Below are 24718 nucleotides of genomic sequence, written 5' to 3'. Positions count from 1 at the left end.
GGTCTCCGGCCCGAACGGGACGTGGGCCGGGCCGGGCGGCCGGGGTCGGTGCGCAGGGCCTGAGCCGCAGCGGCGCGTCCCAGCCTGGTCGCGCTTCGAGCCGCGGCGGCGTCTCGGAGCGACCCAGACGGTTCTGGTCGAGGTTTTCAGCGCTGGTGGGGGATGCCGGGTGAGGTAGCCCCAGAAAGCCCGCGACTCGCGCGGGGAGTTCTGTCTGCAGATTGTTCCATCCTGATTTCCTTTCCTCGCTCCACGTCGGGGCATTCCTCCTGCAGCTCTGATACCCTGGCCTTCCAAGGGGTGCGGAGGGGATCTGCTCTTTCGTAAAAGGTTGCTTTTCCCTCGTGCGTTTCCGCCCTAGTCTTTAACAAATCGAAAAGCCCATGGTTTCTGGGAGGCTGCCCTCGAGGGCCCGCTCTGACTGGCCCAGCGCAGCCGGCTGAGGCCCCGCCGTGGCAAGGATTCCAAGAGGCACCGTTAGATCCGCACACCGTTGCCAGGCAGGGCCACGTAAGGGTACGGCCTTTGGGACCGGGAGGCAGCTCTTGACCAACCTTTACCAAGCGCTTTTGACCGTTTTAGAGTGGAGCAGGACTACTACTACGTGCCGCCAGTGTCGGTGCTGAATGATTAGATGTGGCCTTGCAAAGGCTGGTCACCGCCCCCGATGCCAGACTGACAGAATGAATCCTGAGGCCCTAGAATCTTTGATCCCCTTGGCCATACATTTTAGTGTCCTTCCAAGAGCCCTGATTTGATCTTTTCCGTCAGTGCTTCTGTGTGCACCAAGTTTCTCTCTGACAGGGGAAGTCTGCTCCCGCCCCCCCCCCCCCCCCCAGCTTACAAAGGACTTTCCCTCCTAGTGGCCTTTGGTAACAGAAGAGGGGGTGGTCCCCTGTCTCTAGCTCCTGGTCGTTCGGACTCTGGATTCACAGGTCTTCCCCAAGCCTTCATTTGTGTGACTGGATCCTGGGTTCTGCTGGTAGATACTGAAGACACAATGGGTTCCCAGCCCATCATGGGGAGGGAGAGCAGGGGAGAAGCTCCTTCCCTGCCCTGAGGAGGGATGTGGGGGAGGGAGTCTATTTCCTGTATTGGGACTCTGGGGTCACTGGGCTGCAAGGGGAGGGCCCCTCGGAGGCTGCAGTCAGGGCAGAAGTAAACACAAACAATGTTCTGAAGATTTCTTGTAACTCTGAGTTGCAACTTTGTAGCTGTAGGCATGTAGTCAGGTGTAAGCCGGAGCCAATGCTCTCTGGGCAGCCTGTGCTACTGTCTGTGTCTGCTGGGCAGCCTGTGCCAGCCTCCACAGTCTGCAGAGGATTTCCCCGTGCTCTCCCACAGCCATTAGCCTAACTGGGGTGCCTGGCAAGCCTTCAAGGGCCAGACTGTGGGGCCCAGGCTTCGAGAGTCAACCTGTGGCACTTGGCACGGATGCAGTTGGCTTTTTCACACCTCTGGCCCATGCAATTTTGTGGCCAGAGACACGCTTTCCAATCCAGGGAGCCTCCCAACCCCACCCACCTTTCCCTTAGGATGACCAAGAAGCCATGATTGGCTGGCGCTGAGGATGGAGAAGTGGGCCTGCAGCACCCAGGAGGAGACAGCTAGGGCCTTCGGGGAGACCTGCAGGCACCCTTCACTTGAAGCAGCACCCATGGAGCTCCTGAGCCTGGCTCTAGTTGAGCTGTACTGGATGAGCCCTGATGCTGCTCCAGGACCCACCCAGGCTGAGAGCAGCTCAGCCTCTGGGCGCCCTCTTGTGGATACAGCACTCCAGTGACCGGGTCCATCACCCAGGAGATGTGCTGGGTCTCTAGGCAAAGAGACCCTCCTCGTTTGGCCAGACAATTGCCCCAGACAGGAAGCTCTCTTCTGTGCTGGGGGACTGACAGGAGGGGAGCAGGGAGGTGACCCAGATGAAGAAGAAGTGGCATAAACCAGAGCACAGAGGAAGGAACCTCATGGCTTCAGGGCTGGCCAGGAAGGGGTGGTCTGGCAAGGGGTGGGGGGCAGGGATGCCTAGAGCAAGGCCATAGCACATTGACAGACCCCTGAAATTTGTTACCCCTCTACATGTGCCCACTGTCATTTTGTGTGACCATATACACCTTAAGAAAAAGGTGCCGACATAGACTCCTCTCTCACATCCTGGTATCCAAGCATGGGCACACACCCACAGCAGGGTGTGTCTGTCTCTCTCTCTCTCTCTCTCTCTCTCTCTCTCTCTCTCTCTCTCTCATAGTTGCTCATCACTAGACACGCTCCTGCCCTTTCTCAAGGATATGTGATCATGACACCTGTGGACACCCACACATTCCCACAACGAGTGAGGCCTGACCCCACCCTACCCCACCCTCACCCAGGGAACCCAGCCCCTGTCCCTGCCACTCACACATACTGGGACTCCACATATATACATTAGGGACCCCTGCCCTTCAACCCCTCATACACTCAGGGACACGCCCATTGGCCCTGAGGACCCTGGAACCAGAGTTGGGAACTTCCATCTAAGACTTCTTTTTAGAAGAGTCTCTTGCATTTTGCTGCTTGACACAGGTGCGGCCACCCTCCCAGTGTGGAAGAGCAGTTGAGTCCCACCTCAGGGCTCTCCCAGCCTGACTCCCGTGGCCCCATTTCCTTGACTCTTGAAGTTTCTCAGCAGGCCTCACAGCTCTCGTCTTTCTGGCCTGGCTTCTTAGTTCCCGTTTTGCCGAGCACCTGTGGCTTCAAGGACGGACCTGCCCCCTCTCCCTGCAGACCTCTGGGACTTTCAGTCCCTGACACCAAAGAAGGGAGAATTGCCGTGAGTTGGCATGCTCCCCCCATCCCCCGATGCCAGGCCCAGCCCTCTGCAGTGTGGCCTGGGCAGGCCACTTACGACTGAACCAGCAGACGCCAGAGCACCCATGCTGGGAAGGGTGCCTCACTCACTTACTTCTTTCTTTTGGACCCTCCCTCTCTTTGGCCCTGGACTAGTAGAAGACATGTCCTGCTTCACCAGCTGACCTGGGCCCCTGCCTTCTTTCTCCTCCACCCTAGCCTGTGTCCCCATTAGGCCCCTCTGGCCTTTGGGAGCAGCTTGCATCCCCCAGTGCCTGCCCTGGGCCCTAACAGCGCCCGGTCTACCCAAGAGCACAGGGAATGGGCTAGCTGGTGGGCTCCTCAGGGTGGAGCCTGAAAACAGAGGGCAAATGGGGAAGTTTATTGAGCCCATTGCTAAATTGCCTTTATTCTACAGAATTGCTTTAGGGATGGCTAAGTAAATCGCTGTTTCCTTGGTGGTGTGAAGAAAATGGGTTGCATTCACGTAATGGGGAGCTAATGGCCTTTTAGCCAGGGGAAGAGAAAACTAATTAAAAATTATGGTATCTGTTAAAATGGAGCCCAGGGTGCCACAGGGAACGGAAGGCCCGGAAGCTGCCACTTCCCCTCAGGCCTTACCCCTCTCTGTGACCTGAGGGAGGACTCCTCTGTCCTTTGGTTCTAACCGGAAAAGGCTGATGGCTGCGGCAGCCACCCCAGGGAACTCACAGCCTGCTGGTCCTCTGCTCAGCACTGCCTGTCTGCTAGCTTCCTGTAACCTCCCGAAACCCTGAGGGACATGGCCTTGGTTTCCCATTTCACAGGTGAAGAAGCCGTGTTCCACATGGCCTGTGGACTCCAGCCTATGGAGAAGACTTAGTGACTCCTCACCCCCTAGTCATCTGCCTTTTGGCAAGTGCCTTCTCTGAGCCAGTGGTGGTGGGGACCAGGGACGGGGCTGAGGAGGGATCCTGGAAAGGGAAAGGAGCCCTGACCTAAGCCTGCTTACCCACCAGTGACTCATCAGGCCAGCCCAGGCATGGGAGGGAAGTGTGGCACTGTGCTTGAAACAGAAGTTCATCTGGGTCATGGCAGATTTCTTTGGCCGGACCATTGCTTTAGCAGATGTTTAGGAGTCTTAGGAGTCTGGAGAGAGTCACCAAGCATGGCTCTGTCATAGTTGGCCGCAGGAGAGGGGGGTGTGTGCTCCTGTGTGGCAGAAGGGGGTCTCTGTGAGGGTCCAGTCTCTGCATCCTCCCTCTGCCTGGGGACCCAGTACCTGACCGAAGCTGGGCGGGCGGAGTGGGGTGGGGGTGGGGGTGCTGAACTTCAGGAGGTGTGGGTACAAGTGTGTCTCCTTATCCAGGACAGGACCCTCCTCCCCAGGGCTCCAGGGCAGACTGGGAGGAGAAAGTTCCCAAACAGTGCCCAGGAAAAAAGCAGAGCTGGGGAGGCACCCCGCCCCTCCCATAGTAGTGCTTCCTTCCGTGCTGTGAAAGTGGCTGCATTTCTACTATGGAACCATTTCCCCCTTCCTGTGGGTATGGGACAGGATGTTTCCTGGTGGGAGAGTCGTGCTCTGGCTCGTTACCTTGGCAGCACTCAGCTCAGGTCCCCCATGTCCTCTTCTTCCTCCCCATGTCGTCCTCCTCCCATGGCCCTTCTCCTCCTCCCTGTGTCCTCCCCCTTCCTGTGTCCTCCTCCTCCCAATACCCTCTTCTTCCTCCCCATGTCCTCCTCCTCCCATGGCCCTTCTCCTCCTTCCTGGATCCTTCTCCTCCCTGTGTCCTCCCCCTTCCTGTGCCCTCCTCCTCCTCCTCTTCCTCCCTGTGTCCTCCCCCTCCCTGTGTCCTGCTCCTCCCATGGCCCTTCTCCTCCTCCCTGGATCCTTCTCCTCCCTGTGTCCTCCCCCTCCCTGTGTCCTCCTCTTCTCATGACCCTTCTCCTCCTCCCTGGATCCTTCTCCTCCCTGTGTCCTCCCCCTCCCTGTGTCCTCCTCTTCCTCCCCGTGTCCTCCTCCTCCCCATATCCTGCCCCCTGTGTCCTCCTCCTATCCCTCTCTCCGTGCCCTCCTCCTCCTCCCAGTGTCTTCTTCCTCCTCACTATATACTCCTCTTTCCTGTTCCTCTTCCTCCCTGTATCCTCCCCCTTCCTGTGTCCGCCTCCTCCTCCCCGTATCCTCTTCTTTCAGAGTCCTTCTCTCCATGTCTTCCTCTTCCTTCCCATGTCCTCCTCCCCCTTCCTGTGTTCTCCTCCTCCTCCCAATACCCTCTTCTTCCTCCCCGTGTCCTCCTCCTCCCATGGCCCTTCTCCTCCTCCCTGGATCCTTCTCCTCCCTGTGTCCTCCCCCTCCCTGTGTCCTCCTCTTCCTTCCCGTGTCCTCCTCCCCCTCCCCATAGTCTCCTCCTTTCTGTGTCCTCCTCCTGTTGTCCTCATCCTCCTTCCCTTGTCTTCCCCCTCCTCCCCATATCCTCCTCCCAATGTCCTCTTCTTCCTCCCAGTGTCATTCTCTCCATGTCCTCTTCCTCCTCCCCCTAGTGTCCTCTTCCTCCTCCCCATGTCCTCCTCCCCCCCATGTCCTCTCTTCCTCCCAGTGCCTTTTTCTCCATGTCCTCCTCTTCGTCCCCAAGTCTTCCTTCTCCTGCTTGTGTTTTCCTCTTTTCCATTCCCTCTGCTTCCTCCTGGTGTTGTCCTCTGTCTCATTTCTGCAGTTTCTCCGAATGAGTGATTTAATAGTAATAGTAACAGTAATAGTGATCTACAAACATTCCCTGAGGGACTGTCTGCTGCCTAGAGAGCTTCTCCAGGGCTGGGGATGCCCCTGGGGAGACAACAGAAGGGCTCTTTGACCTCAGAGCTGTCACTGTGCAGGGAGGGCCGGTCAGTAAAGGAAGCACTAAGCTGTCACTTATTCAAAAGCATGTATGTGAAATCAGAGGTGCTCAGAAGGAGGCAGGGTGAGGGGCAGGGTGGGAGAGGGCCCTGGGCTTCCAGGCAGGGAAGGACCCTGCCAGCTGTGGGCTGCAGTGTGGTGATGACAGCAAGGGATCGTGCATCCCCTGCTCCACTCCGTCCTCTTGCCTGCTCCCTCTCCTCAGCCTCCCATAGGTCTCTGAGGGCTTTCTTCCATGCTCTGTTGGTGGGGGTGCTTCAGCCCCTAGAAGGCTGGGGGGTCAGTACCACTCAGAGAGGCCACGCCCACGGTGGCTCTCTGGTGGCCTGGGGAGGGTACTCCTGGGAGGCTTGAAGGGGTGGGAATGCCCGGCCTCCCAGAGCCCACCTGACCTTCCCTTCCCCACCCCAGAGTGGCCGTCCAGGCCTGGTGTTTGCAGGTTTAAGGGAGGCTGTGACCTCTGAGGCAGGGCACCACCTCACCGCAGAAGACATAAGAAGACGAGGCCCTCTTTGGGCCAGCACTCCAGGACACTTGGGGGCCTGGAGACTGGGCCCTCCTGCCCTCCCCCCTGCCTGTTCCTCCTACTAACCGTCCTTCCTGGGCTCAGGGGCCAGATGAGGCCTGGGCTTCCTTCAAGCTCAGGCTTCACAGTGGTGTGGTTGTGGGAGTCCCAGGGACCTCCCTTTGTCCCTGAGGCTGGAGGCTCTGAAGCCGGTGCGCCCTGCACTATCCCCTCTGAAACTCTGGGCAAGGAGGGGTGGGATAAGAGGAGGCAGCCGTGTGCCATTGTTCCTTCAGCTGGAGCTGATGTCCCTAGAAAATGTGGTTGTAAGGTAGGTGACACCAACAGAACCTCAAGGGAGACCGGGCACCGCCTGGGCCCCCAGGGAGAGCAGGTGGCTGGCCCCGAGCAAATACCTCTGTTTACTTTTGCCTTATGAGTGGCTTCACAAAGTACAACAGCCCTGGCACCACTGCAGAGAGGTCACCTGTGCACCTGAACAGGTGTGTGCCTGCCTGGTGGGCTGGCTGGTGCAAGTTGTCCATCACAGTATTAAAGCCAGGGAGCGGGGGCAGGACTCAGTTCCAGGCCCAACTCCGGGAAGGTGCCTGTGCCCTGCAGGCTCGAGTCCTGGGGCCCCAGCCATCTTCCCAAGCTCAGGCACTGGAGGCTGCACCTCATAGCCTTCTTGGGCCTTTGCTCCTATGTGACACAAGGTGCTGATGTCTGTGATCTGCAGGGCCCAGGGCTCCAGAGTGCTTAGAGAGCAGCATGGCCGGGGGTGGGGTAGGGTGGGTGGTGGGACACAGGGAAGCTGAAGCCCTGAGTCCTGCCCCAAGCACCAGCCTGACTTATTGAAGGAAAGGGTTCTGCTGCTAGAATAAGTTAGAAGGCCCCTGGCAAGGCAGTAGCCACCAAAACTGGTTCCAGTGTCCCATGGATGGCTATGTGATCACCAGAAAACTCCAGCGATTCTCAGCCTTCTAGAAAGGGGAAAAGAAAAAAAATGCAGTTAACGGCCAAAAGTAATTAATGACCTGCGAAATGCTGGGGGCCAGGACCTGGGGGTGGGGTGTGTGAGGGCGTTGACCTGGACGTACACAGAGTGATGCAGGGCGTCCAAGAGTCTAGTGAATTTGTTCCTTCAATTTCTCTTGCCAGTGAAACACAGAAACAGTGAAATGGTGAGAGACGGAAGCTGGGGCTGGTCCTGGGTGGGTGCAGGTTTCTCCTGGCCTGCTCCCCAGTCCTGCCCTCCTGACACAGGCTGTGGGGCATCTGCTGTGTTCTGTCCTTCCTGGGGAGGAGAAAGGGTGGAGTTAGGGAGCAGGGCACCATTCCAGCCGCCACTTAGCCCTGGGGTAGCCATCTGCCATCTCCTGGCCTGTGGAGGCAGGGTTAACATGCACTCAGCCCTGTGGGGATGGGCTTTGCCCCCGGAGGGATGACCCTTGTCAGGTAGGCAGCCCGCAGGGTGGTCTCTGCAGGAGACTCGTCCAGCAGGACCACAGACATGACTCCACAGAGTCTTGAAGGCTCTTGAGTGAGAACCCAGGTGAAGATTCTTTGCTTCCCAGTCCCCCACCCACTCCAGTCTTTGAGGGCAGGTGAGACTGTGCTTGGTAATAGAAACCCCCACAGTCTCAGTGACTCCGCACGGTCCGTTTGTCTCCTGCTTATGGTCCTTCCTGCTAGCCCCTCCATACCCAGCCGTGTGCTCAGGAAGAGGCACAGAGCCAGGCCTCGGGGGCCCACAGCACTCTGCCCATGTTCCACAGGCTAGAATCCTATCACATGGCCCTTCTCCCTGCAGGAGAGGCCCAGAGTACAAAGGAGGGCATGGCGGATGGGAGGGCACACACTGGGGCGCCTGCCTATACTCTTGGGGGCTCCCTCTCCAGACTTGGCTCCCCTGAGCACTGGCTCTTCATGTCAGTTCTCCTGTTCAGCACAGCCAAGACCTGTGTCTGGCCCAGCAGCCGCCAGAGGGAAGGGTAGCAAATAATTACAGTTTGCTTCTTTTTAGTGAGGTAAAATTCACATAACATGAAATCAACCATTTTAAGTGAATAATTCAGTGATATTTAGTAATTCACAGTGTTGCATAGGTGTTACTTCTACATTGTTCCAAAATGTTCTCATCAAGGCAGAAGGAGACCCCAAACGCATTTAGGCATCGCTATCTATCCCCCCAGTCCCCAGACCATGGTCACCACTGCCTATGTTCTGTCTCTGTGGGTTTGTCCACTTCGGATATTTCATATCCATGGACCTTGGTATCCAGCATCTCTCTATTAGCATGATGTTTTCAAAGTGCACCCACATTGTAGCATGTATCAGTGTTTTCTTTCTTTGTAAGGGTAGTATTCCCTGGATGTAAATATCACATTTACTTACCTGTTCATTGTTTCCACCTTTTAGCTATTGTAAATAATGCTGCTGTGAATATTCATGTGCAAATATCTGTTTGAGTCCTTGGTTTGAGTTCTCTTAGGTGTGTCCCTAGGAGTGGAATTGCTGGCCCATATGGTAATTCCGTTTTATTTTTTGAGGAATTGCCAAATTGTTTTCCATGTCAGCTACACCATTTTACATGCCCACCAGCAGTGTATGAGAGCTCCAGTTTCACCACATCCTCAACAACATCTGTTATTTTCTGGATTGTTTTGGGGTTTTTTTGTTTTGTTTTGTTTTAATTATCGCCAGCATAGTGGTTGCGATGCGGTGTCTCATTGTAGTTTTGATTTGCATTTTCTAATGATTAGTGATGTTGAACATCTTTTCATGTGCTCATTAGCCATTTGTATCTTCTTTGAAGAAATATCTATTCAGGTCCTTTGCCCATGTGTTAATTTGGTGGGTATTTTTTGTGTTGGGTTTACCTTGCTTTATCAAGTCTCCACCAAGTTTTGCTAAGAAGCCGTTTTGTGTCATTAGCATTTCACTGTGTCAGTGGCATTTCTGTTGGTGTCTGAGCCCCAGATCCCTTTTGAGGAGGACGTGGGTTCATCTGATGTTCAGGGTGGGAGGCTGAGTCATCATAACTCCATTGGGACCCCGAGGACATTCTCAGAAATCCTGGACCTTGAGGCCACTTTAGGCTCGAATGCCCCAGAGGCAATGGCATCACAATTTGCGTGTGCAATGCCCACGCCTGGAAATCACTTCGTGAAGGACCAGGGAAAGGAAAGGTGCCAGCCGTCAGCAGCCCACCCAGCCTACCTGACAAGCCAGGACCCAGCAGCAGGGGAACCCAGGGCTGCCCTATCTTGCTAAACCTCAATCCTGACTCTAAAAATAACCAGGCAGATCTGGTGTAAGTTGATTACCGTAATTGTAGCTGTGTGATGTCATGCTGCCAGTCCCTTGAAGCCATTTCCCTGGGACAGCAGTGTGTATTGAGGCATTGCTCACCCTTTCAGGAGGGCTGGGCGGCCGCTTGGAGGTCAGAAGGCCTTGACTGAAGAGTGGCTGGAAGGCTTTGTGGGCCCCAGGCAGATCTGATTCCAGAGTGGGGGACAGGGAAGAGAGGAGAGAGAACAGACGAGAACCAGCTTCAGTCAGCAGGTGCTCTGTGCCTGGTCTGTCCCAGCCGTGCTTCCAAGGAGGAGTTCCTGTCCCAGTTCACTGGCCCAGAGAGGCCCAGAGAGGCTGTATGCCAAGCCGGTCACACAGCGAGGCGGTAAAGGAGCGTGGGCTTGGGCCCAGCTCTGCCCCTGTCTTTCTGCTTCCTTGTGCTGTACTAAAATGTCTCCTTTGGATCTAAGGCCCATGTCTTTTTGCCTTACCATTGGTAGCCTAGGAAGATACCTGTGATCCTGATCCTATTCCATCCCATGTCCCACCCCCCTCCCAGAGGTCACCTCGGTCAAAGCCCATCGCAATTTCCATTATGCTCACCACCATCTGCCTCCTGGTCCCAGATCAGGAAGTTTATTCAATGAATGGTTCTGCACAGACATCACGTAGACTCTTAGGAGAAGCAGTATGAAAAGGAGCCTTAGCATTGGATGTAACTTTATCATTTTATAGATGAGGAAACTGAGGCCTGGAGGGAGGCATGAGTTGTCACCCACTTGAGAGGCATCAGCTGGACTTGGGTGCATGACCTTTTCTGCACATAGCTGCTCCAGTCCTGCAGTCGGGTTCCTTTTTACTCTTGAAGTTGAGGTCTTTGAGGTCTGACGCTCCTGTGGGCTCGATAACAGCAGCCAAATGCAGGTGCATGTGTCCTAGCCCTAGCTTGTCTGGCTGCAGGTCCAGGCTCAGCTGGAACCTGCCTCTCTCAGAGGCTTCCCCAGCTCTCTTTCTTCTACCCTTCCAGCAGATCAGACCCTTAGGCCTTCTTTGAAACCCCCCCACATCCCCAGAGAGAACCCAGCTTCTCCATCATGGTGGCCCTGCCTGGGGTCCTCCCTTCTGTTTACTTGGACTGCACCCGCCCTTGCTTCCAGTGGGAGTAGGGAGAGGAGGGGCAGGAGCACTGTGACATCCCAGCCTGCCCCAGTGCATGCTGGGGGCAGGAGGGCAAGCCTGTTCCCTCAGCCCTTGTGACAAGGGGCTTCCTTTGAGAGGGTCCCTTCTGTTCCTCTCAGACTTGACAAAGAAGCACGTCCAGACCACAGGATGGCCTTCCGGCCCCCCACTTGGCTGCAGCAATCCTAGTAGGCCCTGCGCTGACCGACAGGCTGCTGCTGGCTCATGGAAGTACTTTTGTCCCAGCCACCCCGTGTGGGTGCTACCTTCCCAGAAGCTGCCCTGACCCCTCCCCTCAGGAGGTACGAGTCAATGGTCACTGTCCACTTGCAGAAGCCAGACTTTGCTGGTTCCGCCTTTTTGAGTATTTGGTGATCAAAGGACACAATAGGGATGGAGGGGAGGACCCCTTAAGGCTCACTTCTGTGTCCAGCGGAGATAGACATGTCAGGCCCCTGGCATCAGTGGGCACCTGCCACATGCTGCCTCTGCATTCAGCAACCATTACGTGTCTATCCCTGTCAGGCAGATCAGACTCCCACTCAGTCATATTTTCCTGGGCCTTCGCCCCATTTCATTGAAATGTTAACAAATTTATACCAGGAAACCTCTAGGGGCACCTGCTTTTCAGAAGAGGTAAGGGAGGCATGGATGGTTATTTGTGATGGCATTGTCAGTCTGGCCTGTAAGCAGGTGAGTGGGTAGTGCAGAGTTCCAGGTCTCAGTGGCCTGGCTTCTCTGCATGTGTGTGCATAGTCGTTACTGAGCAGAAGAGCTCAGTAGCCATGCGCCCCGCTCTAGGCAGGACCCTGGCTCAAGTCCTGGCTCACTGTCTGAGTGGCCTTGGGCAAGGCATTTAGCCTCTCTCTGCCTCAGTTTCTCCCTCTGCAAAGGCAGGGATCATAGTCATCCTGCTTCTGACTGAAGCTGTGTTAATTCAGTGGGACAATGCATGTGAAGTGCGTTAGAACAGAGCCTCTCACAAGGAGTGAACCAAAGAAGTCGTGCTGGTTAATGTTGCACAAGAGTGCTGGGTGGCTGGCGGGGTGGGGGTGGCACACAAAACTGGACAGGACCATCTCTGTTCAGGGAGCTCAAGGCAGGCGGGGTAACAGGTTTGTTTAAGTCTGAGTCACAGTGCCCTGTTGGTGCATGAGGGACAGACTCCACCTGGGTCAAAGCCGGTAATGTCCTGGCCAGTCACCCCCAGGCCAGAGCCAGCACACCTGAAGTCACCTGGGGCCTTGCGACAGAGAGTTCTAGGGCTGAGGGGGGCCTGGTGACCCCCACACAGTCATCAGCAGGCCACTTGGGTGGCCAGTATTGTTCCAGCCAGGCCTTGCCCTGGATAAGAAATTAATTGTAACCTAATTGGCAGTTTCCTTTGCATAGAAGCCGGAAGGAACTGCCAGTGAGGCTGGTGATTAACTCAGCAGCAGCTGGGAAATCACATTTGGGCAGGAGCGTCCATCATCTCAGTGAGGCCACTGCAGCTGGCCTGGATGGGTGTGACTGCGGGTGCGTGTAGGGTGCAGCCTGGGGCCTGGGCCCCTAGGAGCAGAAGGCTGGGGCCTGTGTGCAGAGGGTGAGTCTTGGCTGCTGGCTCCTGTGCTGCCTGGGCTGTAGACCTCAGTCATTGACCTCACTCCCCTAGATCTCAACCATGCAGAACCCCTTCTACATGGATGATGTCAGGAGACCTGGGTCATGATTGCACTTACATGAAAGTGAGAGGTGAACCCCAGCTTCTGTTTCCCATCATTGAACAGGGAGCAGGGGGTAGGGGGAGAGTGATGTCCCTGCCTTATAGCAGGAGCTTAGGTGAGGGGTGTGAGGAAGAGCTTTTCACAAAGGTAGAGGGGTGTGCCTGTGTGTGCAGAGTGGTATCTCTGAGCAAGGGCTGGGCCCCAGCTCTCTCTTCCTCCATCCAGCCATCTTTTCCAGCCAGGGCCCAAGAGGACAGGGGTCTGGGGAGAACACTGCACCCCACAGTGAGGACTTAGGCTACAGGGATGCTGGAGGACCTTGAGAGCTGAGCTGGTATGAAGCCCTTGGCCAGACAGGCAGGCCGGAGCCCTGGGCTCTGTGCTAGACAGAACCTTTGGGAACATGGAGAGGCCCAGCGTGCATTGTTGAAAGCTCAGGCACCCAGTGTGTGCCGGGATCCCCACTTGCTCCTCCCTGTGTTCTGGGCCTGTCCAGCTTGCCCTTGCTGTGTGCCCAGCACCCCCCCCAAGGAAGGCCACTCAGCCTTGTGGCCAGAGTGGCGCAGGTCACCTCCTGAGGGCTGCTGGCAGCATTTTGGGAAGAAGGAATGGAAGACTGGAACTGAATTTGCACTGCTGTGATGGTGACTGGCCATCATTGGGCACCAGGGAAATAGCTGGCCCTCCTTCAGTTCCTTCTTAAAAATAATTAAGATGGTAGATTTTAGGGGGGCCTGGGTAGCTCAGTGGGTTAGGCGTCCGACTTCGGCTCAGGTCATGATCTTGCGGTTCATTGGTTCAAGCCCTGCATCAGGTAGTGTTGACTGCTTAGAGCCTGGAGCCCGCTTTGGATCCTGTCTCTCTCTCTCTCTCTCTCTCTCTCTCTCTCTCTCTCTCAAAAATAAACATTGAAAAAAATTTTTTAAAGATGGTAAATTTTTTGTGTATTCTCCCACAATTAATTTTTAAAAACGGATTCCCTTTGTATGCCCCCCCCAGATTGGTTATTTATAAATTTGATTTGCAAGTTGATCTGTACTTGTTTCCTAAAAGCAGAATTACATCATAATCCCTTGTGAAAGCAGGGCCTCCAGCTGAGGCCAAGCACAGTGAATGCAGGTTGCCCCCACCTGTGCGTGCACACTTGTGTGCATGTGTGTGTGAGAGTGACCACACACATTCTGGCCAACTTCTACAGTTAAAAGTGCTCCTCAGCACTGAGCTGGGATCAAAGGTTTTGTTCTCAGCCTGGTGGCTGTTTGCTCAGCACCCACCGGTGGCCTCACCAAGATGACCAGAGGGCACTCCATATCCCTCGTGTGTCTCGTGCATATAGCTCTCTCTGACTCATCCTGTTGCTGACTGTCCACCTGTCGCTCAGGTGCCGATCAGACCAAGCCAGTGTATCTTGACTCTACCCCTGCTCCCATCCCACATTTGGACTGTTACCCCAAAGCACCCAGCACCCCCTCCCCCACGAAACCATGTGTTTATTGGTTTGCTCCTTCATTGTCGTATTCATTGGTTCACTCATTAGTCTGTTCTTTCAGCTCATATGTAGTGAGTTGGCTGATGTGGCTGGAGGGTAGGTGCCCAGGAGAGCAGCGAGGAGGGGAGTTGGAGCCTCACCCCTGGTGAGGAGCTGTGTTTTATTCTGCAAGGAGTGGACAGTTAATACAGGGCTTCAGGCAGAGGGTGATGTGAGCCGACTTACCCTGGTTGCTCTGTACAAGTGGCCTGTGGGGTTGAGAGCAGGCACAGGAAGGCCACTTGAGCAGTGTGGTGTATCCAGGTGAGGGAGGTGTGGGAGCATAGCGGCTTTGGCTGGGGATGACAGAGGGCAGTCTGTGGGCTGGTGGAAGGCGTGGAAGATGGACAATCTCTCGGTGAGCCTGAGGTGTGTGTCCTGAGCCGTGAGGTGGGTGGTGCCCTGACTGGCGTGGAAAGATGGGAGGAGCAGGCTGGGCAGGAGGATCTGGGTCCTCCTCTAAGGGGACTGAGATGTGGGAGGGGCTGGAGCAAGATGGCAGAGGTTCGCACTTGGCACTGAGGAGGAGGTCACTCGGGCTGGCAAACGTGGCAGCTGTCAGCACAAGACTCATGAACCTGGTCACAAATGCTGTGGGACTGGACTGACTGCTGTTTGCTAGTGGAGAACAGGGAGAGAGAATGAGGAGCTTCCGACACCCAGATGGGCAGCCAGGGGTGAAGACCAGTGCAGGGGGTTGGGAAGCTGGCTTGTTGTAGTGCGGCTGGAGAGAACACCAGACAGGAGGTCCTAGAAGCAGACAGAGAGAGGAGGGAATGCTAAGGAGTGACAAGTAGAATGAGGATAGAGTTCTCAGCAGCAGCAACAAAAGCAAAAAAAAAAAAAAGTCCTTTGAAGGACTGAGAGAAAATCACCGTCCTACAGAATCCTCTACACAGCAAAAAGTACCTTCCATGAATGAGGCAGAAGGGTTTTTTTAAATAAAATTATTTTTAAGGCAAGAGAAACCCAAGACCCAGGTTCATGTTTGAAGTGAGTGGGATGAAGTAGAAGGTGGAGTCCGGGAAGGGGCAGGAGCATCGCTAATGGTCCAGTAAGGCTGGCCTTGGGTCAGGAGTGTGTGTTGTATTTACTTTCAGTGTAAAGTTTCTGCATGATGTATTTGTATATATCAAATACACAACGAGAATAAAGAGAGAACGTGAATGTGAAAGAGAGGAGGGGCCATGGTGTGGACAGGCCTCATCCTGAGAGGGTATAGTGCCAAGCATGGGTCTCAGAGCTAGAGGGACCCCCCACAGGGACAGCTGGCCTGTAATGGAGGGGCCGCCCCCTGGGGAGAAGTCGGTGTGGTCTGTTTCCCATTCCCAGCGAAGATGATGGCATTAGGAAATCGTCTGTTAAGGAGATTCTGCTGGGTTATAATAAAACTGTCATCTGCACGATCTGGCGCTCATCAGGGGCAGGAGCCAGGGCTGTCCAGAGAGTGGATTCAGCAGGAAGGGCCTGCCCTGCTCACAGATGCAGGCGCTCTGCTAGCCCTGCCCACAGCTTAGATCATACCGTTTCACTTTTTTTTTTTAATTTCTTAGGATCTCGGAATTCCAACTTTCATGGTGCAGTGCCAGCAGTTTTAGTTGTTGGGGGCTCTCTGCACTTCTCTGGCAGGATGACCATGTGCCACAGGGAGTGTGACTCACCAGTGCTCATAGCAGCCTGGAGGGCAGGCCCTGAGGTGAGGTGAGAGACCAAGGGTGCCCGGCCAGGAAGTGCCTGCCCAGATATGGACCGACACAGTCACAGGGCGCACGTCCACCGCAGAGGGTGGCATGGAAATCACAGGCACTTGGGTGAGCCATGGGTGGCCCTGATGGCCAGGGCTGGCCAGGACCATGGAGAGCTGGCGAAGGTGAGCCCACAGTCAGGACCGGGCTACACTACACTACTTACACTGAGTGAGCCACAGGACGTGTGTGTGAGCATGGAACCACATGCGTGTGGGAGAATGAGTGTGTGCATAAGAGACGTGTACAAGTGCAGGCTCACTGAGAATTCAGCCCTCACAGTGGGGCAAACAGGAGAGGCGACCATAACTTATGAAGCTGTGTTGAGAGAACATCAGTGGGCATAGGGGAGCTCTGTGGGCTGCCTCCGGCTGAGGGCACCCAGGGAAGGACCCCGCTCCCCAGCAGGGGGTCAGAACCTGCTGGCAAAGCTGGACAGCAGCTTATGGGGAGGTTGGCTGAGTTGCTTGGGCCAGGACTGGCCTGCAGCCTCGAGCTGGCTAGAGATGATCCTCCGGGGCACAGGGGGGTCAAGGCTGTGGATTGGTACTCAGAAGGGTCTGCGGGCAGGTGGTCACCAGACTCAGGTGTGGGCTGTGCAGGCGCCTAGGGACTGTGTGCTCTGGACGTGTGGAGGGAGCGGTCCCCACACCTCTCTGCTGCTGGCTGCCTGGGCAGCAGGAACCAGAAAAGGCAAGGAGACACAGCCGGAAGCAGGAGCACAGGCACTGCGCATCAGCAGTGTCGTCCCCAGTGAGGCTCAGAGAGCACTTTCCTGCTCACTGTGGAGGGAGATGCTCAGAGTCCAGGGAAAGCATGAGGATGTGTGCGTGTGAGACAGCATGTGTGTAAGAGCATGTGTGTGTGACCACGTGTGCCCTTATGAAGGGTCAAACGGGAGCGAGGGAGGGGTGTGGGCCTGGCTCCATCTGCACCCAAATATGAACAGATTAAATATCCTAACCGAATGTGGAGCATTGGAAACTCCCTTGCCAGGCTACGATATGGTACAAGGTGAAGGGAAAGCTGTGGCTGGGTGACTGAGTGCACTGAGTGTAACCATCGGTACCCACCTGGCAGACACTGTGGGGATGTCAGGGGAGGCCCTGCTCGGAGCAGGACAGCACTTTGCCCCTGTTGGATGTGAGTTCCACACCTTTTCCCTTGCGGGGTCAGGCAGGGTAGCAGCAGATGGGGTCTCTTTGAACAGGAGCAGTGACTTGAGCCTTGGGCAGGTGTGCCATGAGCCCAAAGGACCCACCTGTCCTGTGTGAGGAAAGACCAGCTACTCACCCCTCAGCATGGTGCCATGGAACATGGCAGCAGTGAGGTGCCCCAGAGGGTGATACTGGCCAACCCTGCCAGACGGAAACGTTAGACTAGGCGCAGGGGAGGATTCTGACACCCTGTGGCATTTGCAGGTGAGAGGGATAACTAGGGGAGGCTTGGCAGGTCCTGCTGTGTTGACCTGCCCAAAGTGCCACGGTTAGCCCTCGCCAAAGGCTGGTCTGAGCCTGCAGGTCAGCCAGCCCTTCCTGGCAGAAAGTTGCCAGCAGTGAGCCTCCTGGTGGACTCAGCATCTGCCCTCATCCTGACTCCCGTTACCGCTTTGCTAGCCATTATACCAAATTCTGAGACTCAGAACCCCCAGCCAGTGACCTTGGTAAAGCTTCTCACCTCCCAGCCTCAGTGTTCCAAACTGTGAAACGGGGTGGTAAAGGGACCTGCACACAGTGGTTAGGAATCTGAAGTTCATAGCTTTGTGTAATACATACCTGTGCCAAGGTGAGCCCTGTCCGCAGCCTGTACTGGCTCTTCCTCTCCCCAGTGTGCCCTCCTCTGATTCATAGTTGGAGAAACTGAGGCTACAGAGGCCAAACAGCCCTGTGGAAGTAGATACCAGTGGCCCGTCTCAGGCTCTCCTCATTCACCTGCCAGGATTGGCTACATCATTTGTGGGGCCCCATGTAGCATGAAGGTATGGACCCCTTGTTCTAGAATGGTGAAGAATTTCAAACCAGTAACATCAGAACATTAAACCAAGTGTGTGGCCCTTTGGGGCTGCCTACGCTATACCCCCTGAGGCTGGCTCTGCACCCACCTCCTCAGTTGTCTGCCTTGGACCATGTGTTTTTCCATGCAGAAGTGTCTGTGACATTGAAGAACATTAAGGGAGCCATGCCCTGCATCAGGGACCACCTGGGAGGTATTTTAAGTGCATTTAAGTCTGTTTCTGCTTACAATCATTGCCCAACCCACAAATCCCTTTTGGCAGCAATAGATTGGGCCCCACATGGATCCCGTAGGGCTGGGCTCTGTGAGATGAGAGCAGGCAGGGCTCATTTTCTCCTGCACATGTGGACTGTGTGGTGGGGACGGCACCAGCCTGGAGGAGGGGTGGGAATGGGCTCTGGGAGCTTGAGCTGTCCTACCTCCCAGCCCCTGTACCACTGGAAGTACATGTAGTCGGAGAGCCCCCACCCCCACCCCGGGAGGGTTCTGAAGCTGCACCCACCTACCCAGGAGGGGGGTGCTCTGGGTTAGGGTTAGGGTGTCTCCCCCTGAAAAGACCTGACAGTATCTTCTGCAGCCTCAGCAGACAGGCCCTCCCCACAGTGGCTCCACGAACAGCTAGGTTCTGCTCGGTTCTATCCCACTGACCAGGGCCTGAGACAATGTCCAGCAGCTGCTGTATTGTGTCTCATGACGTGAGCTCGGTTGACATGCAGCATCCCCTCACTGGTACTGTGGAGGCAAGAACGCACACCCCACCTCTCCACAGAGGGGTCAGGCACCCTAGGGAAAGCTGGTGGCCTGGTGGGCTCTGGAAGACACAGACTGCCCTGTCTATGTCCAGTCTTGTGGACCCAGCAGTGTTCCCTGGGGAGGGGGGGCCCTGGGAGCTGAGGCCCAAGGGCAGCATCTCATAGCATTAGTGGTTAACTGCATGTCCTTCTGCCATGGTGGTGAGGAGGTCGGCAGCGCTCATCCTGGCTGAGCCCCCCCTTTACCTGGTGTTAGTGTCACAGGCCCAGGCTGCCCCTGGCCACCACCCTGTGAGGCCACTGGGAATTACAGTCTCTCCTCCTTCCATTCTATGCCCAGGAATGCCAAGCTGCCCAGAGAAATGGTGAGTCACTGAGGACTGCCTTCAGCCTCAAGCTGGTATTCCTGACTTGCAGTGAGCCTCTAGCACCACTGAGGGCTTTGTCGGGGAACAAAGCCTCTCCCAGCAGGAAGGGCCACCTGGGTAGAGGGTAGAGGCCCAGGCCTGGTCAGCTGGGGATCAAGAGCATGGCAGCTGTGGGGGCCCCGGGAGTTGAGTGTGTTGGTGAAGGATGTGCCTCTGTGGAAAGACGGTTTTATGAATTCCAGTTCTCTTTCTGTCTCTGTGTGTGTGCCCTTGAGCAAACAAATGACTTTCTTTCTTTCCGCCTTAGTGTCTATGTTTGCAAAGGAGTGGTCCTGACAGTGCCTCTGTCTGGGGCTGTGGGGAGGGGGGAAGGTCAGTGTGTATGCACAGGGGATTGGCTGTGTGCTGTGTTGCCTCCCAGAGCCGTCCAGCCAGGCTACATTCACACCACCTTCCACCTTTGAGAGGCAGCAGGAGACTGCAGGGGGACGCCCCTTCAGAGAATGTCATGGGGGCAGGATGTGGTCGGGGAAGGGAGAGTTGTTCTTTCTGTCTATGGGGCAGTGAGTATCACTTGCCCTCCCCCCCACCTGAGCCCCTCCCCCAGAGCTCTTCCTGGATGCTCTGACTGGCACCCTGGCACCTTTGTGAAATGTTGGAAGATACGATGCTCATGATTCAGGCCCTCATCATGGAGACCAGTGCTGTTCCAGCTCTGATCCCCCTTCTGAGCCTGCCTTCTGGGACATGGCCATGCTGGAGCCAGGGCAGCATGCTGCCATGGCATGGGAGCCCCCATAATACCGGATCCCTGTGGGGGAGGCTGGATGGCCCCACTGAGGAGAGCAGGCCAGGGTCCCCTGCCAGGTAGCACAGAGGGGGCTCTAGCACACCCCTAGTGGGAGGTGGCTGCCAACCCCCATCAGGGACTCCTCCACCACTATCCCCTCCCTATGGGTGAGGAGACACCTCCGGGGGGCATTCCTGTCTTTGTCTGCATCATGACTTGAGCCGTTGATAGGGTCCTCCTTGGGCCCCCACACTGCGGGAAGGGTGAGTGCCCCTTCTGGGAAATGCAAGCCTCTTGAGTGGATCCCAGCTGTGTGGGGCCCCTCAGGGGACCTGGTGGCCATCGCCCCTCACTCAGCTCTGTGTTGGTGCCGTAAGCCACCCTTCAGCAGGAGCAGCAAGAGGCCAGTTCTGTGGGTGGCCCTTTGGGGCCAACCAGCCCTCTGAGCTGCCCACCGGTCCCTGCTAGGATCCGCGGCTAAATCCCAAGGAGGTCAGCCCTGAGTGCATCTGAGAATCTGTGTCCTCCTGGGCCAGTGGGGAGGGCATGGGGCAGAAGGGTGGCATTCAGGCACCCATGGGTAGCTCCTGCTGGTGAGACTCCAGGGTGGGGGGAGTGTGGTCTCAGTTCTCTCTCCCCAAAATTCCCCAGTGTGACTTCTTCCTGGTGCTCCACTAGCTGTCTCCCCCTTGAATGGCAGCCCGTGAGACACTCTGGAGTGGATCCTTCCTCTAGGAAACTTCAGCTCAGAGCAAAAGGCAAGCTCCTTGGAGATCCTAGCCTGCTCCTGCCTGAAGTGCACCCACAGGGACTGAGTAATTCTAGGTCCCACTCCAGGGACACCTCTGCTAAGGAGGTGCTTTCCAAAGGTGTAAAAGGCCACACTATGTGTGTTGTCATCCCCCAACCCCCACTTCCCCCCATTGCTGTGTTTAGTGTGGGGTGTGCAGGGACAGGCCTTTGGCTCTGACTAGAGCATTTCTCTCTACCTCCTCCTCCCCCTTCTCTACCTCTTTTTTGTTACCCCCTCTCTCTCCCTTCCCTTACTCCCTCCTTTCTCTCTCTCTTTTTCTCCCTTCTCTCTCCCTCTCCCACCCCTCCTCCTTGCTCCTTCCCAGCCCAGGCCTGTCTGGCATGGCAGCACCCACACTGGAGCAGGCAGGGCCAAGTGCAGGCTTCCCCCTCAAGTTGGCACCTGCAGCCTGGCTGCCTTTTGAAATCATCCTGGAGAACTTTCCATGGTGCAGGCAGCCCTCCTGCTTGCTTACTGTCTTACCACTTCAGAATGGAGGGCCACAAACGGCTTACCTGTTGTCTTCACCTGACTCAGTTGGCACTTGCTTGCTTCCCACACCCAAGGTGTCCTTGAGGCCCAGGCAGGACCAGGGATGCCCTCTGCTGGTGCAGTCCAACCTGGCTGCTCACCCCAACAGCTGCAAGAAAAGTGTGGTCCTGCGGAAACAAGCTGATTGAAAAGAGAAATTGGCGAGGCACCTGGGCGATTCAGTTGGTTAAGTGTCTGATTTCGGCACGGGTCATGATCTCACGGTTAGAGCCCCACGTTGCATCGCATTGGGTTCTCTGCTGTCTGTCAGCAGGGAGCTGATGCTCTGTCTCCCCCACTCAAAATAAACATTAAAAAAAAAGAGAGAGAAATTAGCTACAAGGGCATGAATTGTTTAATGTTTGTGTTGTGTGCTGGGTAGTTTCTATGCATTGTAGAGTATTTTCAGGGCTGTAGTAGTTTTTAAACATCGTTTGCCTATTTATCCCCCTCCTTGGAAGTTCTTACTATTTTTAAAAACTTTTCATTATGAAAAATGTTGAATATACACAAAGTCAGCGGAGTGGTGAGCTTATCCAATGTGGACTTACCCAGCAAGGCCATCATCAACAGCCTCTTCCTCATGGCAACCACAGCTCTGCCCACAGCCCCTTGGTAATTGGGTTTTTAGGGAAAATTGACAGAAGTTGAAATGCACAGCTCTTCGCTGTACATTGGCAGCCAATGTATGTGCCCATGTGACCCACGCTGCTGTCAGAATGTGGAACGGTCACATTCCCCAGAACGTCACTTTCTGCCCTTCCCAGACTTTTGTCTCCTTCCACCCCTAAGCCTGTAGCCAGGCTACTTCCTGTCACCTGAAATTAGCCTAGAAACCTGCCACGTGTATTCTTTAATGCCTGGCTTCCTCCGCGTGGCATGAGGTCTGTGAGAGCCTTCCAGTCTGTGGTGTTCATCCCTTTTTGTGGCTGCATAGGATTCCGTGGCCTGAAGGCCGCTTTTTGCTTATCTGTTCACCTATTGAAGGGCATCTGGGCTGTTTCCAGTTCTCAGCCTTGTGAATAACCTTGCAATCGTGAATAAGTCATTTGATGAACATATGTTTTCATTTCTCTTGGATAAATTCTGTAGGATTTCTGGGTCAAATGGTAGGCATGTATATTTAACTTTAGACAAAGATTTGTTTCTCTTATAAAGTGCCCTGGTTCATTTTTGTTGACTACTGCTGCCCAGCTTATCTGACATCATTTGTACACTTGAAAACTCTGGATCCAGGGATGCCTGGGTGCCTCCGTTGGTTAAGTGTCCGACTTCAGCTCAGGTCATGATCTCACAGTTTGTGGGTTTAAGCCTTGCATGGGACTCTGTGCTGACAGCTCAGAGCCTGGAGCCTGCCTTGGATTCTGTATCCCCCTCTCTCTCTGTCCCCCCTTCACTCACACTCTGTCTCTCTGCCTCTCAAAAATGAATAAACATTAAAAAGAATTTTTTAAAAAAAGAAAGAAAAATCCAGATCCAGGTGATTTGCTGAGAAGCCTGTGTGACCTCCAAGCTCTGTACGGTTCACGTACTTCTCAAACTTGGGTGATTGAGAATGACTTTGCAGTTGTCTTACACTGCCTCCTCCTCTCTTTCTGTTTTAAGGGATCCATTTTCAGCGTGTGTTTAGCTACACAGATAGTTGTGTGCTGATGTTATTAGGACTACAGGTGAGAAAGTCCTACTAAGATCAAAATTTTATTATTAAATAATTAATTTCTGTATGAAAGACTTGAGTCCTATAAATTATGGAGGATGATATCTCTTTTTTTTGTCTTTATTTTATTTTGAGAGACAGAGACAGAGAATGAGCAAGGGAGGGGCAGAGAGAGAGAGGGAGACACAGAATCAGAAGCAGGCTCCAGGCTCTGAACTGTCAGCACAGAGTCCGATGCAGGGCTCGAACCTACAGACCGTGAGATCATGATCTGAGCCGAAGTTGGACACTTAACCCAGGCGCCCTGATATCTCTTTCTTATAATTTAAGAATGAGGAGACTTACTTGCATCTGATTTTGCTTCTAAACTATTCCTTATGCTACGTTGGAATTTTAAATTACCGAATTTAAAGGTTTTACCATGGTGTGAAATAAAGCTGCTGGGGAATGCTGGTCTGCCTGGAGGCTTGCTCTGGCCACGGCCATCACCCTCCCTCCCTCACATGCTTCCCTGCCTTCTCCAGCTCCACTGGGACTCTACTTCTCCAGGGATGCTTACTGGGAGAAACTATACGTGGACCAGCCAGCCGGCATGCCCCTGCTCTACGTCCATGCCCTGCGGGACATGCCCGAGGAGGTGCCCAGCTTCCGCCTGGGCCAGCATCTCTACGGCCTCGCCTACCGTGCAAGGCTGCATGAGAACGACTGGATCCGCATCGAGGAGGACACTGGCCTTCTCTACCTTAACCGGAGCCTGGATCACAGCGCCTGGGAGAGGCTCAGCGTCCGCAGTAAGGGAGCCGCCTAACCCCAGCCTGTCTCCTCCTCCCACAGCCCACCTCTCACCGCACGGAAGCCCCAGAGGGTGCTTGCTATGCAGTTCCCGTTGTGTCAGAGTGAAGGGTGAGGTGAGCCTGGCCCGCCTCTGCATCCAGCCAGACCAGGGCACCCAGATGAGTTTGGGGGCCCCTGATGATCCTTGGGCCTCCTCAGTCTGTTGGGGTTTTGGAGAAACCCTGGGAAGGATTGAGTGCTCTCTCCATGCTGGACTTAGATGCCTTGTCCAGTTGGGTGGCCAGGATTTGGGGTTATAAGAGAGGGGTTAAAAGGGGCTAGAAAAATCAGAAGGTTTTCAATTTAGCAGATGATCTGGAACTTCCTGGAGAAGCAGCAGTTCCACAGAAAGCTTGTCTTCCCATTGGCAGCAAGCTGCCCTTGGTCCCTGGTGGGGATGCAAGCCTGGTGCTGGGGAGAAGAGTGGCGTGGAAGGAGGACCTGGCCAGTTCCTCAGAGCAGGGGGCAGAGCAGAGTGGTGGCCACATGTGACCCTGCTGGGGGGTGGAGCAGCTTTGCTTTGTGCCACCAAGTGGTGTTCGCATACCCAGTAGCTCCCCACCTCCAAGCATCTCCTCCAAAGACATGGCCTCGCTGCACGCTCACACCAGCCCTGAGCCCCCTCATATGGGCAAGAGGCAGGTGGCACCCCTGTCTTCCAGGTAAAGCCAGGGTCATATGATGGAGCCCCCTACCAGGGTATCCCCAGTTTTGGAGGAGGTGGCATCTGAGATGGGTCTCAGTTCCACTTGCACTTACCCGCGGCCATCTTCATCCCAACCCCTTGTGGGGAACTTGAACTAGGGCTCCAGGGGCAGAGGCCAGAGTGGAATTTGCCAAGGGTCCACTCTTCATAGGAGGCCTGTTCTGTTCATGATTGCACCTGTTAAGTCCAGTCAGGAGAGAAACCACTCGGTAACTTGAATGGGGCAAGTTTATATAGAGAATAATTAACTACAGCCCAGTATTGAAGCAACAAAGGACAAGCTGGTAAAAAGCAAAGAGAACTCTAATGACTATGGCAAGAGGCAACATAGGGGAGCAACCACTACCCTAGGACTGAGAGAGAGGGCCCAGGAAAACTCCCTGTCACTCTGGCAGAGAGATCCAGACATTGTTGGAGAAAGAACCTTCAAAATGGAGTTTGCTGGGAATTCCCCCTCCATGTGCCGGGGAAGTCTGTCCAGGGGTTGTCCGTGCAGAGGCAGCTCCACGGCCCTTGTTGGGGGGGGGGGGGGGGGGGGGGGGGGGGGGGGGGGGGGGGGGGGGGGGGGGGGGGGGGGGGGGGGGGGGGGGGGGGGGGGGGGGGGGGGGGGGGGGGG

At 55.2% G+C, this 24718-nt stretch overlaps 1 protein-coding gene and 1 long non-coding RNA gene across 7 annotated transcripts in view; one reads left to right on the top strand and one right to left on the bottom strand.

Annotated features, from left to right (window-relative positions):
• Positions 1-5709: 5709 nt before the first annotated feature.
• Positions 5710-10672, bottom strand: LOC115273181. 6 transcript variants are annotated; one of them, XR_003900725.1, is made up of 5 exons: positions 10104-10672; positions 9533-9703; positions 7304-7500; positions 6291-7186; positions 5710-5970 (listed from the first exon to the last, which is right to left on the bottom strand). It is a non-coding gene; the product is annotated as an uncharacterized LOC115273181 (long non-coding RNA). The 6 variants fall into 6 exon arrangements; XR_003900723.1 differs by having other exon boundaries at positions 5710-6514; positions 6620-7186; positions 10104-10670; XR_003900726.1 differs by having other exon boundaries at positions 6620-7186; positions 10104-10670.
• Positions 10673-10907: 235 nt separating this feature from the next.
• The window catches only part of RET (ret proto-oncogene), a 42009-nt gene continuing 28198 nt past the window's right edge, over positions 10908-24718 (top strand). Inside the window, exons 1-2 of the mRNA XM_029932190.1 lie at positions 10908-10981; positions 23087-23353. Of these exons, the coding sequence (XP_029788050.1) occupies positions 23155-23353 (199 nt within the window). The 5' untranslated portion in view covers positions 10908-10981; positions 23087-23154. The remainder of the gene's footprint in view (positions 10982-23086; positions 23354-24718) is intronic.

The sequence above is a fragment of the Suricata suricatta genome, chromosome 2, assembly GCF_006229205.1.
Source record: "Suricata suricatta isolate VVHF042 chromosome 2, meerkat_22Aug2017_6uvM2_HiC, whole genome shotgun sequence".
NCBI lineage: Eukaryota > Metazoa > Chordata > Mammalia > Carnivora > Herpestidae > Suricata > Suricata suricatta.
The sequence above is the reverse complement of the archived record's forward strand: the minus strand, read 5'-3'. Positions and strand labels throughout refer to the sequence as shown.